The following is a 15,637-nucleotide window of genomic DNA, read 5'->3' as shown; positions in this document are numbered from 1 at the left end:
TGCATGTTTACCTTGTTATATTTTTGAGTGTTAAAATATGCCAACCAACGTCCAGTTGGAACGAATGACTGGAAACTTGTTGCGCTCACATTATTGTTTCCCTCCGACGATGTGGATTCTTTGCCAACAGGTTTTCAAGTCCTGCAACCGGCAGCAGAGTGAGGCTGGAGAGGCAGGCTGAACTGAACAGGAAGCCGCTCAGTGAGACGCAAGAAGTTCCTGAGGTGAGAGGGGGTCACAAGTGCTTGGCGTTGGCTCTCCCAAGCAGAATCCTACTTAGCTGCTGTGTGGTTCCCTGTTTGCCCCTATGGCTGTATGAGAAAGGGGCCTTGTGCGTCTTAAGAATGGCCTAATCCTAATAAGCTTAGCTTGCTAATTCCTTTGCCGAACTAGGAAGGAAGCCTAGTGCAATTCCATATATAGGGCTGTGTGGTTAATACGGACACAAGAGGGAGCTAAACAGAGTCCTGCCAAGGTGATGCAGAAAGGAGCCGGGCATGGTTAAAAAGCAGGGAATGAATATGTAGGGCCATGGAAATAAGCAGGATACCTTTGCTTTTAAATGTGATATTTAAACAGTAAGTCAAGAGTTTTGTTAAAGTTTAGCATGACTTGGAGCACAGTCCTCTCCATCCCACCGATATTTACTCTTAGGTAAATATGCATGGAATTGCAGCTTTAGGATAGTTTCATTTTTCAATGGTTGGACATTGTTGTTTGTTTCAGAAGGAGGCGAGCCCCGCGTGTGGACCAGACCGTGGTGAAGAACGTGTGCTTGGACCACCGTGGAAGCCCCAGCAGCCCGTGAAAACCCCACACACATACGGGCACCTCGAGAAAGACAGCGGTGTTGTCAGAGAGAGGCAAAACATGGCGCTGCAGGGGGATCTGGCCCCTTCACTGGCAGACCCGAAGCCTCACTCCGTGGCTACTTCAGAAAACCCCCACCTGAAGACAGTCAGGGCCACTGTGTTCGAACACAGCGTGCAGAGGCACAATGTGGCTGCTGACCGTCTTGGAACTGAGCCCGTGTCGCAGCCCACGCCTGAGCTTGCCGGGGGGCACTTGGGACACGGTTGGGAGCCGTGGCTGGAGAAGGCACTGGAGAGTCAAACCAGTGCCAAGAAAGTGCCCCCCAAGCAGGCCGGTGTGTCCCCAAATGCAGTAAAATACGGACAAGCAGCATTTTTAAATGAAGACCCAGCTGTGGCTACTTGGGAAAAATACACCACGAAGGAGACACTTGAAAGGCCCGCTCAGAAGCACATCGAGGACTCCTTGAAGTACCAGAGGATAGAACCCAGGTACGAAATCCTCCAGACGGTTGGCGAGAGGGTGCAAAGCGAGGCCGTGGCCGCCGTGTCGGAGGATAAGGCCGTGACGCTACGGAGCAGGCGGTCTTTGAAGGAGAGGAGGAGAGCCGAGGAGGGCGTTGCGGCTGGGTCTTGGCCACGCAGTCTTGACCTTCAGGAGTGCAGCTGGGGGGAGGATGGCTCAGTTTCCAAAATGAAGGGCCCAGGGGAAGCTGCTGTGAAGGGATGCAGCGTCTCCCACGACCTGCAGGTTTCCCACGAACAAATAAGCGGGTTGAACAAAAGTCAGGCCAGGCAGCAGCAGGCCCCTGCGAGAGCACCCTATTTTCCAAGCAGGAACAAGGATTTGGGGACAGCAGATCACACAGTCTCCAGAGGAGAGAAGGAGAGGCCTGAAGTCTGCTTTCCTGACAAAATGGAAGGCTCCAAAGTATTGAAACGCTTCCCTGAGAGTTTTGGAGCGGGACCAGGCAGGACAGACAGCTGCGAAGCAAGAGCCCACGTGGGTGAGAACACGACTTTAGCCAGGGCTGGTGAGCACGAGAGCCCATCTTCTCCAGGGGGAACCAGCCAGTGGCCCAGACACAGCAGCAGCAAGGCTTCCCCCCCAAGTGTGGACCTGAGGACTTACAAACAGGAAGACTCCAGAGTGCTTGGATCAAGGAAAACCTCATCTGCATCTTGTGCAAAAGAAGAGTGGGGTGTTTCAGGCCGTTTAGTGGCAGGAGAGGGATTTGGGCAGCTTGATGTGGAAGAGGGGATCAGGAGAAGCACCCGGGGTGTTTCTACCCCCAAAGCTACCGAAAGGTGGCGAAGGAAAACCTTGCCTCATGGTGCCATCCGCTTTGAGGACGCTGGGGCTCTGGCTCCAGAGAGTGCAAAAGCTCTCGGCCGCAGGGACTCCTTGCAGCTTCATAGCAGTTCAGTTGCAAAGAGGAGCAGAGAGTCCAGGTGTGAAGCAGATCCCCGGGAGGGGAGCCCTGCCTCTCCCAGCCATCCAGGTGACAGTATGAGACAGCAGCTCTCTCCTTCAGAGCTGAGAGCAACTTATTTTGCTGCTGCTGCCCAGGAGCCAGGTGAAAATGAGAATGCCTTTGATTCTTTCCAAAGCAGACCTGTTTCTTCAGCAGTGGAAAACCTGCTATTGAGTCCTAGCACTTCCAGGAGATCACATCGCCAGCACAACAAAAGGCTTCCAGTCACCCCGGGCTCTCTCGATAGGCATCGTAGCAAGAGCTGGGGAGAAGGGGGCACATCGGATCTTCCAAGACCAGGGGATGCCAGGTGTGAGAACTGGAGGCCTCTGGGGCGACATCTGGGCGATGCTCAAGAAAGAGGTGCAGGTGTTGCTCCTCCGATTCAGTCAGAGCCAAAGTCCCCTTCCTATTTGAGGCATTTTCCCCAAGACCAAGGGTGTTTGGGGCTACAGAACTGTGGCAGCTGCAACCGGGGCGTAGCCAAGGGGAAGGGCACTGACGGTTATCGGTCGCGGGTTCTTGACATCGATGCTCTGATGGCAGAATACAAAGACGATTCCAAGAGGGAAGGTGGTCCTTCCCAAGAGAGCAGCTTGTCTTTGTGGGAGAAACTGGCGCGAAGAAGGAATTCTGCAGATAAAACGTATGGCAGTTGCAACTCAAGCAGTCCCAAAGGATTGGATCGTTCCCCCAGAAGCACTGGGCAAGGTGTCCGCGCAGCAGAATTCCGCTGGCCTGAGCATGTGTGCAGCAGTGAACAAGAGAAAATGGAGAGCTGCAGCCGGGAGTCAAGTCCCCTAAAGGCCAGAGATGTGGCGCTCATCACCCCTGGCTGCAGGCTGGCTGCAGAGAAACCAAAGTATTTGCCTGCTGACCCGACCAGCACGAGAAAAAAGACATTCATTGTTGATGAGGAGCATGGCGAGAGCTTCGTGCTGAGGCACCAGCGTGCCAAATGTGCCAGTGGAAACGCGCAACTTGCCAGTCCTGTCCATGTGGACCCAGAGCCAGGGGCAGGCCAGGCACCTCGTCCCTCCCAGGGGCTCCCTGATGGAGTGTCATGGAAGGGAACAAGCCCAGCACAGCAGGCGGCAGGTGTTGCACGTTCGGAGGAGGACTGCCACAAGACTGTCCACGCGAGTGGCCTGAACCAGAGGAAGGGTGGGGCAGATGTTGGCCTCCCTGCGACCGATGCTTCCAGAGTCGAGGCCCGAGCGGAGCGGCACAGCTCCGAGTCCGGTCTGGCAAACGCCCCACCCGACTTAAGACGTTCCTACTCGGAAAAGGCGCGTCAGGCCAGAGTGAGGGGCAGCTTGCCTTCAGGGCCCGACGTCAGGGAGGGGGTCCACCAGAGCTCCCTCCCAGAAAGGCTCAACGGCTGGCTGGGCAAACGAGGCACATTGGAGCAGGACGCCTCCTTCCGGGAAGGGAGAAGGGTACGTACAGCCATGAACAGAAGGAGGCCACAGATCTGCATCCTGTTCCCCGCAGGGGTGAATCGGCTCCTCCCACAAGCCTCCAAGCAGGGGCTGAGCGGCCCTTCCCTACTGTTTTGTGCTCCCCTTCTCCTGGCCGACAGCTGGTTTTCAGATGGAATGCGGAGCTTCCATTCAGTTGGTTGGTTTCAGGCTGCGATCCTTGGCATGCTTTCCTGGAAATAAGCCCCACTGAACACAGTGGGACTTGCTTCTAAGTAGACAAGCCTGAGATTGCACTGCTCTCCACTGGTTTGTCAGGCGCATCTAGTGGTGGCAAAGTCTATACAGCAGCGGCGCCCCGTAGGAAAGGAGACTTCCCTGAGTCTCCCCTGCATTTACAGAATGGAACGACTCTGGGGGTGGAGAGCAGCAGTTCTGTTGCCTTCCGCTGCACAGATCCTTCTTCCAAAACAGGAAGCCCCAAACGCTTGTCTTTCCTGAGTGGGGAGATGTCCCGGCCTCTTGTCCTTCTCTGCCTCTTTCCAAGCTCTGTAGCAGGGCTGGCCAAGCTTGCTTAATGCTCGAGCCACGTATGATCAAACTTCAGATGCCGGAGAGCTGCGATATTTACGAACCATTTCAATTCTTAGACCTTTATTCACCATATATATTTATTCATCGTTCACAACCTGTTTTAATCCAGTGGACTCTCAGGTTATGCTTGGTAAAATGATGATAAAGTCTGAGAATTTCTCCTTTCTCTCTTATATCAGTTGTGATGCAAAAATGAGCTCAGCCAACGTATTTCTAAGAGCCGCACGTTACACATCAAAAGAGCGCCATGTGGCTCAGGAGCCACAGTTCGGCCACCCCGTTATATAGGAACCTTTTCTTGAGGTGGGTGAGTTGAGCTTGGAGGAAGCGAAACCAGGGAGACAGCAGTGAGGAAGAGGGGGCGGATCAAAGTGCCTGCCCCACCACTAGCCCTGCAGGCGCTTCTTGCATGGACGTGGCTGTCATTGTGCTCACGCACTGCCCCCTTGTGGCTGCAAAGGCTCCTGCTTCCAGTGCTTTTCCTCTCAAGTCTTAGCGGTGTCGCAAGCAGTCCCCTGCTTTTCTGCTGGCTGCTCTTCTCCCACCTGAGGTGTCTCATGTCTCTTTCCTGCAGGACCTTGAGAAAGAGCGACCCGAGCAGGGTCACCGTGGCTCAGGAGCAAGAAGCCCCCCGTACCTTCCTGCACGGCGGAGGAGCCGCAGCTTCTACAAAGAGAGGAGAACGGATCACTGGGCGCCGGTAGGCTCTTATCTGAGGCTCGCAATTTCTCCTCTGGCCTGTAAAAGCGATGGTGCCGGACTTAGTGTGGGGGACGCTGGCAGAGTGCTTGTTCTCCAGCTGCACTCTCCTTTCTGGTGCCTGCCCTGCAGAGGGAGAGCTTCCTGGCTTTGGTGTGCCACTGACCTGCTTAGGAGTTGTTGCAGAGGGCCCCTGTTCCGGGCGCCAGATGTTGCAACGCAGTGCTACTTGGGAAGCACCCAGGGTTTAGAACCTTGGTGCCTGAGTGAGAGTGCTAAAAGCAGAAGCACTCTGAGGGTTTGAAAGTTAGAACTAGAGCAGTAAGAAGTCAGAGCAATGAATGAGACACAGCAGACATTCAGAGGGTTGAGAGCAGGGAGAGCTGAGCCGGAAGTAGGACGGTATGAGATTGAGAGAGAAGTCCGCCCTCTGCTTCCCCAGACTTTTATTCATTCTCAAAGCACATGATGACACTTAGGGAAAATTATTGAAGGTTGCTGAAATCTGCACTGCTAAGAAACCTGCTGGCTCTGGCTTGACCGCAATACACATTCCTAGATATGCACTTCTTTATAACATCCTCTGTTTACGGCTCTGGGCGAAAACTCAGCAACTAGCCCACTCTGGTTTGCCTGAGTGGGGGGGAACAAGCAAGTTTGCCTGCCGGTTGCCATGTTACGAAGGCTAAGCCCAGCGCCTGTGTAGATAACCACTACAAGGAGTGTTAGAAGGGACCTTGGAAGTTCCGTACCCCCCCCCCGCCCCAGTGCAGAGCAACCCGCTCAGCACAGGCATCTGCTGTAGCATCCCTGACATAAAGTGCATTCCTGACATGTGAAATGAAAGTCGCCTCCCCCCTCCTGTTCATTTAGAGCCCCTGCAGGCAGGCTTCTGGAGGAGGTAGTCGGCACTGTTTGGCTCTGCTATTTATCAGCCTTGCTGAAAGGGCGTAACCGGCACTGGGTTGATTACGGGAGCCTGCCGTCTCTGAAGTGATGCTGCCACTTCCCTGAAGGCACACATGCTTGAGCTGTCTAGCTTTTCCAGGTTTGCCCGCAGGTGGCGACTCCTGGAGCGCCCTTTTGGCTTTCAGCTCCACCGTGTGGTGACTGAAGGGATTGCTGTGTTCAGGGGTGGGGAACGGTGTGGTGGTTTCAGAAGCTGCCGGCAAAGCAGCTTGTCTGAGGAGTGAGCCTCCTGCCCTCTGCGAACTCTTTCCGCATCAGATCCCTGACGTGAGTCCCTTGCGTGTTGCCAGGAACTTGAACTCCATGTGGCTGAGCTCCATGTTGAGCTGCATGTTCTAGAGAGCAGTCTGTGGAAAGGGTCGCAAACAGAGACCTTGGTGTCGTGCAGCTGTGTGTTATTGCAAACCTTTAGGAACCTGGTCTTCTGAGTGAATCGTCTGTGGCGTCCATTAAGCCTCCCTGTGAATGACTAGTAGGCAATCCAAAGATCCCTCTGGCTGCCTTCTGAGCGAGTCCATCTCTAGTGCAAAGTAGTGGGAATCCTGCTAATCAGCGTCAAGTAGAGACCAAAAGCGCCTGCTTTGCAGAACTGCCTGTACGCCAGCGGCTGCATTTGCTTGCCCTCCTGTCGGTCCCAGGAGGCGCTGCTCTCTCGGCTTTTCAGAGAATTGTCTGGGCACTCTCCCAATTCTTATCCATTTCCTTTGAAGCTTAAACACTCAAAATTGCTTGCAGTTTGTATGTGTGTGTTTAAAGGACCCGCCCTTTTAAACAGTGGATTGAGCCAAAACCTTAAAATACCAGTCGGTTTCTTATCTCTTAAAATACTCTCTTAATTACAACATGAAAATTCTGCCTCCTTGGAGAGAGGAGGAGCTTGATGATGAAGGGATTTTGCTTTTGGAGAAACAGCGCACTGGATTCATTTTGGTGGTTGTAGGGGCCTTCCCCTGGAGGGGCCTGGAACAGGCTTGTTCCTCCCCAGGGAGGCCTCAGATTGGCTGGAGGGAGAGGGGGTTCCAGCACCCTTATCCTCCTCCCTAGCAGAGCTGCGAAACCTGGCCTAGGAGCAGGAGCTGTTGACCTCACCGCTCCCTGCTTCACACTGACTGCCTCTCATCCCTGGCCTCCCTGTTTTATGGAGCAAGCCTGCCCCCTTTGGCCCCTCCCCTTCCTCCAGGTGGGGCAGAAAAGGCCTTTCCTGTTCCTGGCTTGTTTCCTTCTGTGTTCCTTGTTTGCCCTGCCAGCCCCCTCTGGCTGGTTGAGGTGAGCCAACCTGCTTTGCCCCCTTTGGGGGCAGTGAAGCCTCCCCACCCTGGGCATGGGGTGCCTGCTCCCAGGTAAGTCGGGGGTCAGGGCATCTGGGAGGGGCCCCGACACTGGTGCTGAAGAGAGAAATGATGATGATTTTTATTATAAATTTTTTGAAGCAATTGAAACGGCTTTTAGGGAAGTCTGGCCAGACTTTTCCATCCGCCGCCGTGCTGGAAAGCAACCCTTGTTTTTCCACTGACTTTGTTCTTCAAAATGTTTTTGATTATTCGTGTTTTATGATGAGCTGCTCTGCAAAGCAGGGTGGAATTAAAAGATCCTTCTTAAGTATTCACATTTTGAGAGGAGGCAAGGCTACCCTGCTCATTCCCTCTTCCCCCTGCTCTGCTCAGAGTTAGCTGAGCAGCAGCCTTGCCTGCGAGGATCACAGGACGCCTGATAAATAATTTGTAGGCTAATGTTGCTGGTTCCTAGATTGCGAATTCTGCCAGGGATCAAGGAGCCCAGAAAATCCCAGGCTGTACGTGCCGCTGAGTTAATTCCTAGAGGGCTTTCCCCCTCTTTTAATACCAAGCCTGCATTTCCCTCTTCTGACTTGCAGCTTGAGGGGAAATGAGGTCAGGCAGCCACAAAGCCGGTGTTGCTTCTCTGACAGCCTTTTACCACTGACATCCGTTTGACACCCCACCTCGCCTTGAACACTGGTCAGGAGTGTGATCGGAAATAGAAGCTGCAGAGGCGCTCCTTTAGCCATTTGATGCTCCAGCGCTGTTGGCTGGTGGAAGTGGGCAAGATTTTGGTCTCGGAGCGAGTGGGGAGTCACCTGACCCCTGTGGCTCAGATGCTGCGCCGGCACAGGCAGCCCAGCCTGTTAAAGGGACAGACGGCAAGCAGAGTCCCTCGTCCGCTTGAGGGTTTTTCTGAATTATTCATGCTGCCTTTAACTTGGCTGGCTTGCTCATAACTTTCAGCAAAAGACTGAAACGGAGGTGCGGATTCCTCAAACTCTCCCCTGTCTTTTTCCAAGCGAGAATGGAGTATTATTACTGTCCAAACTTGTTGAAATCTGTACGGTTCCTGTGGGTAAGTAAACGCTGCCCCCCCTTGGGTTACAATGGCTTTCCTACAAGTCTGTGGCTTTGATGTCAGGCTGTTGGTAGGAAAGGAGGGGGTCTGCCTTTCAGGCAGGATCTCCTTTAAGGACCATGCTCCCCTCAAAAGGTAGATGTGGAAGTCACTTTGCTAAGGTGGGCTAATCGGCAGCGAGGCCATAGAAGCAGGAACTGAACCAGCTCCTTCAAAGAACCTTGCCTGTTGCTGGTGGGAGCACTGTGGAACCTTGGGACAGAACAGTTGATCCTTTTTCTAGCAGCGTTTGTGGATGTTCTTCTACAGCCTACAGTTCAGAGGAGATGGCTGCGAAAGCGCTTCTTGCAGTCGCCTGCCCTCTGGCTGTGGCACACGGAGGCCTAAAGGGCATGGCTTGCTCTGCTGAGTGGCTTGGTGGGGTGAGTGGGGGCCAGACAAGATGGCGTTGGGTCTTGCCTGCCTCCATGATTCTGTGTCAAAGATTGCTTGCACGTTTTCTGTTCTGCTTTGGTGGCATCATGGAAGCTTCTAGAAGCACCACTTTTTGCAGGTAGTGGTCTTCCTAGTTGCCAAGAACTTGTTTCCCTGTGTTTTTCTCAAGCTATTTTCCTACATTAAATTTCTTGTTCCTCCTGTCTCTTTTGTCTGCTGGAGTGTGAGGAAAGGGGCAGGAAAAGGCCAGCACAAGTAAGTTACAAATGTAAAAAAGAGAAGTCTTGGTTTGTGTGCATCCCGTGTTTCAGAGGAGATTTGGAGACATGTGTCCTAAGATCTGGATGGCGATTTCTGCTGCGTCTGTGAGATGTGCGCCTTGCCCTGCTCTTTCCTGCTGAGCTCCTCTGCTTTCCCGCTTTCCCCTTGCGAACAGCACGCCTTCTCGCTCTGGTCTGTGCCTGCGGGTGGCCTGGGTGGCCCTTGTTCTGGCCTGTGAAGAGCGCAAGGGAAGGGCACCACAGTGCACCTCCCCCTCTCACCCGTCGTCTCCTGTTGTCAGGCAGCTTTTGTAATCCGTTGGGCTCGGCATCTGTTGTGCTGGTCACTGGCCGTGCGTAGAAGTGGGCCTTTAGGTTGTTTTAGAGACAGGCCTGCTCCCAGCTGCCTCAGTTCCTGATGCCAGCTGCGGCTCAGTGGCCCTTGTGCGTGTGAGAGATCCCAGGTTCAGGCCCAGCGACCTCTCCAGTTAGGGGGACGAGAGAGAGACCCCACCTGAAACCCTGAAGAGCTTCACTGAGCTACGGAGACCCAGGACCTGACTTTGGTGTAGTGCAGTTTCCTGCCTGCAAATGAAGGGAGATATTAAGAGCATACGAGCATCAGAAAAGCCAAATGTCCGTCTAGTCCAACTTCCTGTATATCTCAGCGGGCCAGCAGATGCTTCAGGGAGCACACAAGATGCCAAGATACTGCATCCTGTTGCCACTCCCTTGCATCAGCCATTCTGAAGTAGCTAGCCCTAACCCTAGCTTCTAAAACCAGGAGGTGGCACAAACCCATCACAGTTTCTAGCCTGTGATGGACTTTTCTTCTAGAAATCTGTCCAATCCCCTTTGAAAAGCCTCTAGGCAAGACGCCATCACCACATCCTGTGGCAAGAGGTTCCACAGACTGATGACATGCAGGGTAAAGAAATGTTTTCTTTTGTCTGCTCTAACTCTCCTGACACTCGGTTTCAGAGGATGTCCCCTGGTTCTGGTGTTGTGTGAGAGGGAAAAAAACACCCCTCTATCCATCCCATGCACAATTTTAAACTTCTTCATCCTGTCCCGTCCCCGTCCCCCCCGGCACCTTCTTTCTAGACTGAAAGGCTGTAGCCTTTCCTCATAAGGGAGATGCCCCAGCCCAGGAATCACTTTGGTCGCTCTCTTCTGCACCTTTTTCAAGTCCACTATCCCCTTTTTGAGATGGGGCAACCAGAACTGGACGGAATACTCCAGGTGTGACCTTACCATCAATTTATACAATGGTATTATAATATTGGCTGTCTTATTCTCAATCTCTTTTGTTATAATCCCTAGCATGAAACTGGTTGCCTTCACCCCACTCCTTTGCTCCGCTGCACTGGGTAGAAGCCGGTTAGAAATGGCCTGGATGGTTTGCTCCTCCTTAGACACCCAAATGTCAGTCTGGAACACGGCATGATTTTCTTTCTGTGCCGTGTTGGCTTCCAGGAGGGACAGGGTGTGTTAGCGGGAGGATTCGGGGTTCCTGCTCTGGGTAAGTAAAAGTTCAGAGAGGCCTTGGAGGTTGTGAGCTCAGATTCCAGGGCCTCTGTGATAACCCCCTGCTGCTGATGCTACCTGGGCAAACTCAAGGGGACCCTGAATTTACAGAGCTGTTTGACTACAGAATCTGGGACCTGTCAGCGATGAAAAGGCCAGTTCCTCAAACCCTCCAACCGGCATAACCTCTGACTGGAGTGGCAGTGCATGCTTCTTTGAGCTCCCATTGCCTAGTCAGACTGTGTCAACCTGTCATTCAGCCTGTTGGCATTTTAAGGAAATGCTTTTTTTCATTTTCCAGCTCTCTATGGTGAGCATTGCTCAGCAGACACTAGACCTGCCCGTCTGGGGAGGGCTTGGCACACGTGACTTGCACAGGTGGGCGCCCCACGTGAGTGCTCTGTTACGTCGGAGGCCTCGCCAAATAAGCCTTTGTTTTTACGCAGCTCTGGTTACAAGCTTGTTTCCAAGGAGCCTGGCCTGCACACCCTCCAGCAGTATTGATTTGTAGCTCCCCAGAGCTCATTAGTTGCTCAGTTCCAACTTCTAAGTCAATTGCCTTAAATGTTGGAAATGATAATGGGCTGGTAAAGGTCTTTTCATACCTCTCTCCACTGCGGTTTAGCTTTTGAAAGCGTGCAGCATTTCCAAACACGAAGTCCCTTTTCACGACTGGTAGAAATGAGGGTGGGGGCATCGTCAGTCCTGGCAGTAATTACAGATTCAGAACACCGTTGCTGCCTCAGGCTTAATTCAGGCCCCCTACCAAACCATAGTTTACGATTGGCTGGCAAACCAGAAACGGAAACTGGGCATGCAAGGGATGGGACTTTCTAAACTGTGGCTTGACACGAATCGTCCGACCGCAAGGATTGGCTGTTGCTTCGTCTCCATGGAACAGCACTGACAATGGGAGTGCTGAGCAGCCACGAAAAGAAAGCTGAAAAGCAGCTCTAAACCACGGTTTTCCTGATTGTCCAGGAGTTTGGACCATGGTTAGTGAAAGACCACGGCCTGGTGTGATGTCTGAAGTGAGCTTATAACTTCAGACATCACTGTTAACTCTGTTACTATAGTCATCTGCAGAATGTTTGCATTCACCTCTGTTTTGCTCCCCCCACCTGGAATGGCTCTGAAGGGGAGGTGCCCCTTGCGCATTGCAGTGAAGCTTCCTGCAAAATTTAGTGCTTTGCACCCCTCCAGCTACACCACTGCCTAGGGCTAGAGGCAGTCAAAAACTAAAAACAAAATAACACCCAGTGGGTTTATATAACAATAAAACGTGATATCCTGCTCAGTTAACAAAAGAACACCAACGTTTACCTATTAAGCCTTTTCTGCCCAATGTTGCATATACACAACAGGGATCAAATGTGTACACCTGTGGGCTGGGCAGAAATGGGTTGAAGTGGCTGCAGAGTGTTTGTGGACAGTTGTGAGTGCCTCTGACTGTGTTTCTGAGCCTCTAGCTCCACATGCAACTCGGCTGATTTCTCCTCACCGACTGTAGGTCTTTTGAGAATGGAGCCCTATAGAACATGAAACTGAGCTGCACTGTGCATTTACTCACAAGCAGGCAAACGTCCCTTAGTCCATTTTGAAGGGCAGGCCAAGAGGAATGACCTTCTGAGGTCCTCCAACACAGGCTTGCAAAGCACATTGAGTCAGTCTGTAAATCACAAACCCCTGGATGACAAGGTCTGACCTGTTCTTGCAGCACAACTCTCGGCAAAACCTCTGCACCTCCTTTTGACAATCAACACTTAAAGTGTGCATGCTTCCTACTTCTCTAAAGAAGCATGAGAATGGAGGGGGTAAGGTGAGCTATATTCCAACAAAATGAACTTTGGATAGTAAGTAGGCCTCTCATGAGACCCTCTAGAATTCCTTTGCAATGCGATGACATGACTTGCCCACAAGAGGGTGCTGCTGCTTTGCAGTCACCCCCCCCCCCCAAATTGCAAGATGGAATTCTGCAATCTGTCGCGCACTTTGAGGAATCCGGGTAATACCTGTGACTTCCTCTCCCCCCCCACCCCAACTCTCTATTGTGCTTAAGTCTACATAACCGCAGATGGAGAAAAAAATACGTGTACAGGTTTTGATGTAAATGGTGCTTTTTTCTTTCTCTGGTCTTGGAGCAAAGCCAGAAACGGACGCCTGGGGACCGTCACGCAGGCAGCTTGAGTGTTTTGCGAACGACAGTTCTGAGGACAGGTGGGGGTGCTTCCCCCTCTCCGGTTTCGATATTTCTCAGGGATAACCAGGTTGCTGCAGTCATGTCCAGACTCTCAACACACTTGCTCCCTGCTGCCTGTGAGTGCCAACAGCAATGAGAGGAAACGGCAATCTCTGGAAGACAACCGAAGCCACTCAAAGCCGGTCTTTGTGTTTTCAGGCTGACTTTGAAAGCCAAAGAGAAATATTCCTGCCCTGCTTGCGAGGTGGTTTCATGCCAGCAAACCTCAGCCTTTTCTTGGAATGTTCAGTGTAGGCTGCAGCCGGTGGAGCTTGTCAGTCACAGAAAGGTGCCAGGCCTGGTCCTTGGCAGCCCTCCAGCTGAAAGGGTCTGTGGTCCGGGGGCTGGGAAGAACCTCTGCAGAGCCCTTGGAGAGCCACTGCGCAAGGAGGCAGAGCCGGGGCAGGCAGACCAGCGGCCTGACAGTAGGAGGCAGCCACGTGTTTCCACACCAGCCACGGTTGCTGGTGCTAAATCAGCAGAGAATTCTCCTCTCAAGGTGGAAAGAGAGGGCAGGGTGTTGCAGTGGTTGTTTTGGAAAGCCAGGCCTCGTCCCAGGCCCCAGGCGCATTTGGTTCAGTCCGTGTGACGATCAGTGGGCCAAACTCCATTCCCTTCCCCTCCTGGGCAGCCCTGTTCTCACAGGCTTTGCGCTGCCTTGCTTGGTTCCGGGACTGGATGGCCCGCTGTGCCAAGCTGTGAATCTGCTCCAGGTGGCCCAACTGTGCGGCTGCTTGGAAAGCACGTGGCAAGCAGCGGAGACGTAGAGCCTCCCTTGTGGCACAGAGCGCTGAGGAATTCTCAAGCGTGGAGGTCTTCACTGCTGCCGCTGGTCTGCAGGCTGCTTGGAGGGTTCTGGGGTTTGCTATGGAGGGCTAGCAAACCCCATCACCATGGCTTGTCGTAATAGCAGTATGAGCGAAGCTGGGACCACAAGGCACAGCAGCAAGTCAGCAAAGAGCTTCCTTCTCTGCTGGGCAGGGAAAGGATCAAGTAAAGATGGAACCAGAGCAAGTTCACCGTGGCCTGTTTTTTTGGGGGGGGCTCTCCATTTGCAGCAAGGTTTGCAGCCTCTTAAGGCCGTCATCCCTGCAACCATATTTTGCACTAGATATGTTTTTTCCCCCCCATTTTGCAGGTGGAGGAATTGGACTGAGAGGGGGATGGATTAAAATCACACTGGGGTTTTTAAAAAGCTGACTCTGGTCACAGATCCCCGCTTTCTAGTTCTTGTCTTTTCTGAAGAAGCAGGCAGGCTCGCTGGCTGCTGCAGAGTTTAACTGTGGCTGCTGTGGGTTTTCCTTGGAAGAGATGAGCAGACAGTGGATTCTAAACGATAATTCCTGGTTGCAACTGAACAGAGCCTTTATGCTACTGGGGAGCATGATTCAAAATCTGACCTGCAACGTCCACCTGCCTCTTGCCAGAAGTGTCTGCAGTGCAGCTTCTCCAGGTAGGGCAGAGGGAAATTCCTGCCGCAGACTCAGGAGAACCACTTTGAGTTGCTGTTGGCAGCCCTGAGCTAGATGGGGGGACAAGGCTTGGGGGAAGGTGGCTTTCCTTGTCCCTGAGAAGCCTGTCCCCTGCTCTCCCACAGAGCCCGTGCCCCTTGGTTTTTGTGACCCAGAGACTGTCATCCTGTTTTGCCTGCTCACCAAACACTGGTGCGGGTCATCTCTTTCTTCCGTGTGGTGATGGGGTGTCTCATGCAAGATATTTATAACTCCAGGCTGGCCTCTCTTTCCTCCCTACACATGCTTGTGGCTCAACTGCAGTGAGTCAAGGCAAAATATATATAAACACGCGCACAGATAGCGTGTGCGTGTTTATAAATAAAGATGAAATGTGTCATTCAAATAGGTGTATGCGACTCGCCTGTCTCTAGACCCTGTGTGCGTCTGGGCCGGAGTCAGCTTGTGTCGCTAGAGCTTCAGTGGCTCACCCTGCAAGGAGAAGAGGGTCCATCCACTGCTGTAGCTTGCCCGCAGTGTTGCTTCAGAAACAGCTTGCTGGGGTGCATTTTGGGCACACGGATTCTGCTTTCACGTGATTGATGGTGCAAAAGCCATTCAGCATGGAGATGAAGCTGGAGCTGAAGAAGCTCTCGCAACAGTGCCCTCCACACCTGGAATTCAGAGGCAGGCATGACAGCACACAGCTAGCCTGGCAAGTAGCCACTGTGAAGTTGTCCCATCTCCTCTCAAACCCACCCCAGCTAGTGGCCCTTGTCACATCATGTGGCAGTGGGTTCCACAGACTGACTTTGTGTGTCTGGTGAAGAAGTACCTGCTCATTTCTGTGCTGACCCTCCCAGCAGTCCGTTTCTGTGGATTGCCCCAGGCTGGCTCTGCCAGTGTGAGAGGGAGACAAAGCTTCTCTCTGCCCACAGTCTCCACACCATGAATAATTTTCATGAGGCTCAGTCATGTTCCCCCCCCCCCGAGTCCAAGTACCACCCAGTCCACTACTGGGGGATGGGTGTGGGTGCCATGTGGGGGAGGCCAGTGCCAGCATTGGCATCCATCCGTCAGGCTGTTGACTTCCTTGTTTGAAGAGCCCCTTCACATTGCAAGGAGTGACTCCTGGGGCCTGCCTGGCAGTCTGTGCAGGGGCTGCCTTATTTGGCAAAGCCGCTGCAGGCATTCTTGGGCTTTCCTTCCCCCTCCCTTGCTGGGAACTGAGGGTGCCCCTAAACAGCCACACCCAAAGCCATTCTGCTGTGTGGCTTTCATCACCCCCCTGGCGACGTCCACCCAGCGCATTCCTTTTCCTTCTGATACAACCTGAATTGTTCTGGGCGTGAGAGTTCAGGATATGGGACCTCAGCAGGCATTTCCTGGCCCGCCTG

General features: G+C 52.9%; 1 protein-coding gene across 2 annotated transcripts in view; it reads left to right on the top strand.

Moving 5' to 3' along the window:
* KIAA1671 (KIAA1671 ortholog) overlaps positions 1-15,637 on the top strand; it is a 40,047-nt gene that overhangs the window by 3,214 nt on the left and 21,196 nt on the right. Inside the window, exons 3-5 of one of the 2 annotated variants that reach the window (XM_066609669.1) lie at positions 131-224; positions 730-3,726; positions 4,877-5,002. In XM_066609669.1, the coding sequence (XP_066465766.1) occupies positions 131-224; positions 730-3,726; positions 4,877-5,002 (3,217 nt within the window). Of the gene's footprint in view, positions 1-130; positions 225-726; positions 3,727-4,876; positions 5,003-15,637 lie in introns of both variants that reach the window. The other variant, XM_066609668.1, reaches the window with a different exon arrangement.

This window comes from Tiliqua scincoides, chromosome 14, assembly GCF_035046505.1.
Source record: "Tiliqua scincoides isolate rTilSci1 chromosome 14, rTilSci1.hap2, whole genome shotgun sequence".
NCBI lineage: Eukaryota > Metazoa > Chordata > Lepidosauria > Squamata > Scincidae > Tiliqua > Tiliqua scincoides.
The sequence above is the reverse complement of the archived record's forward strand: the minus strand, read 5'-3'. Positions and strand labels throughout refer to the sequence as shown.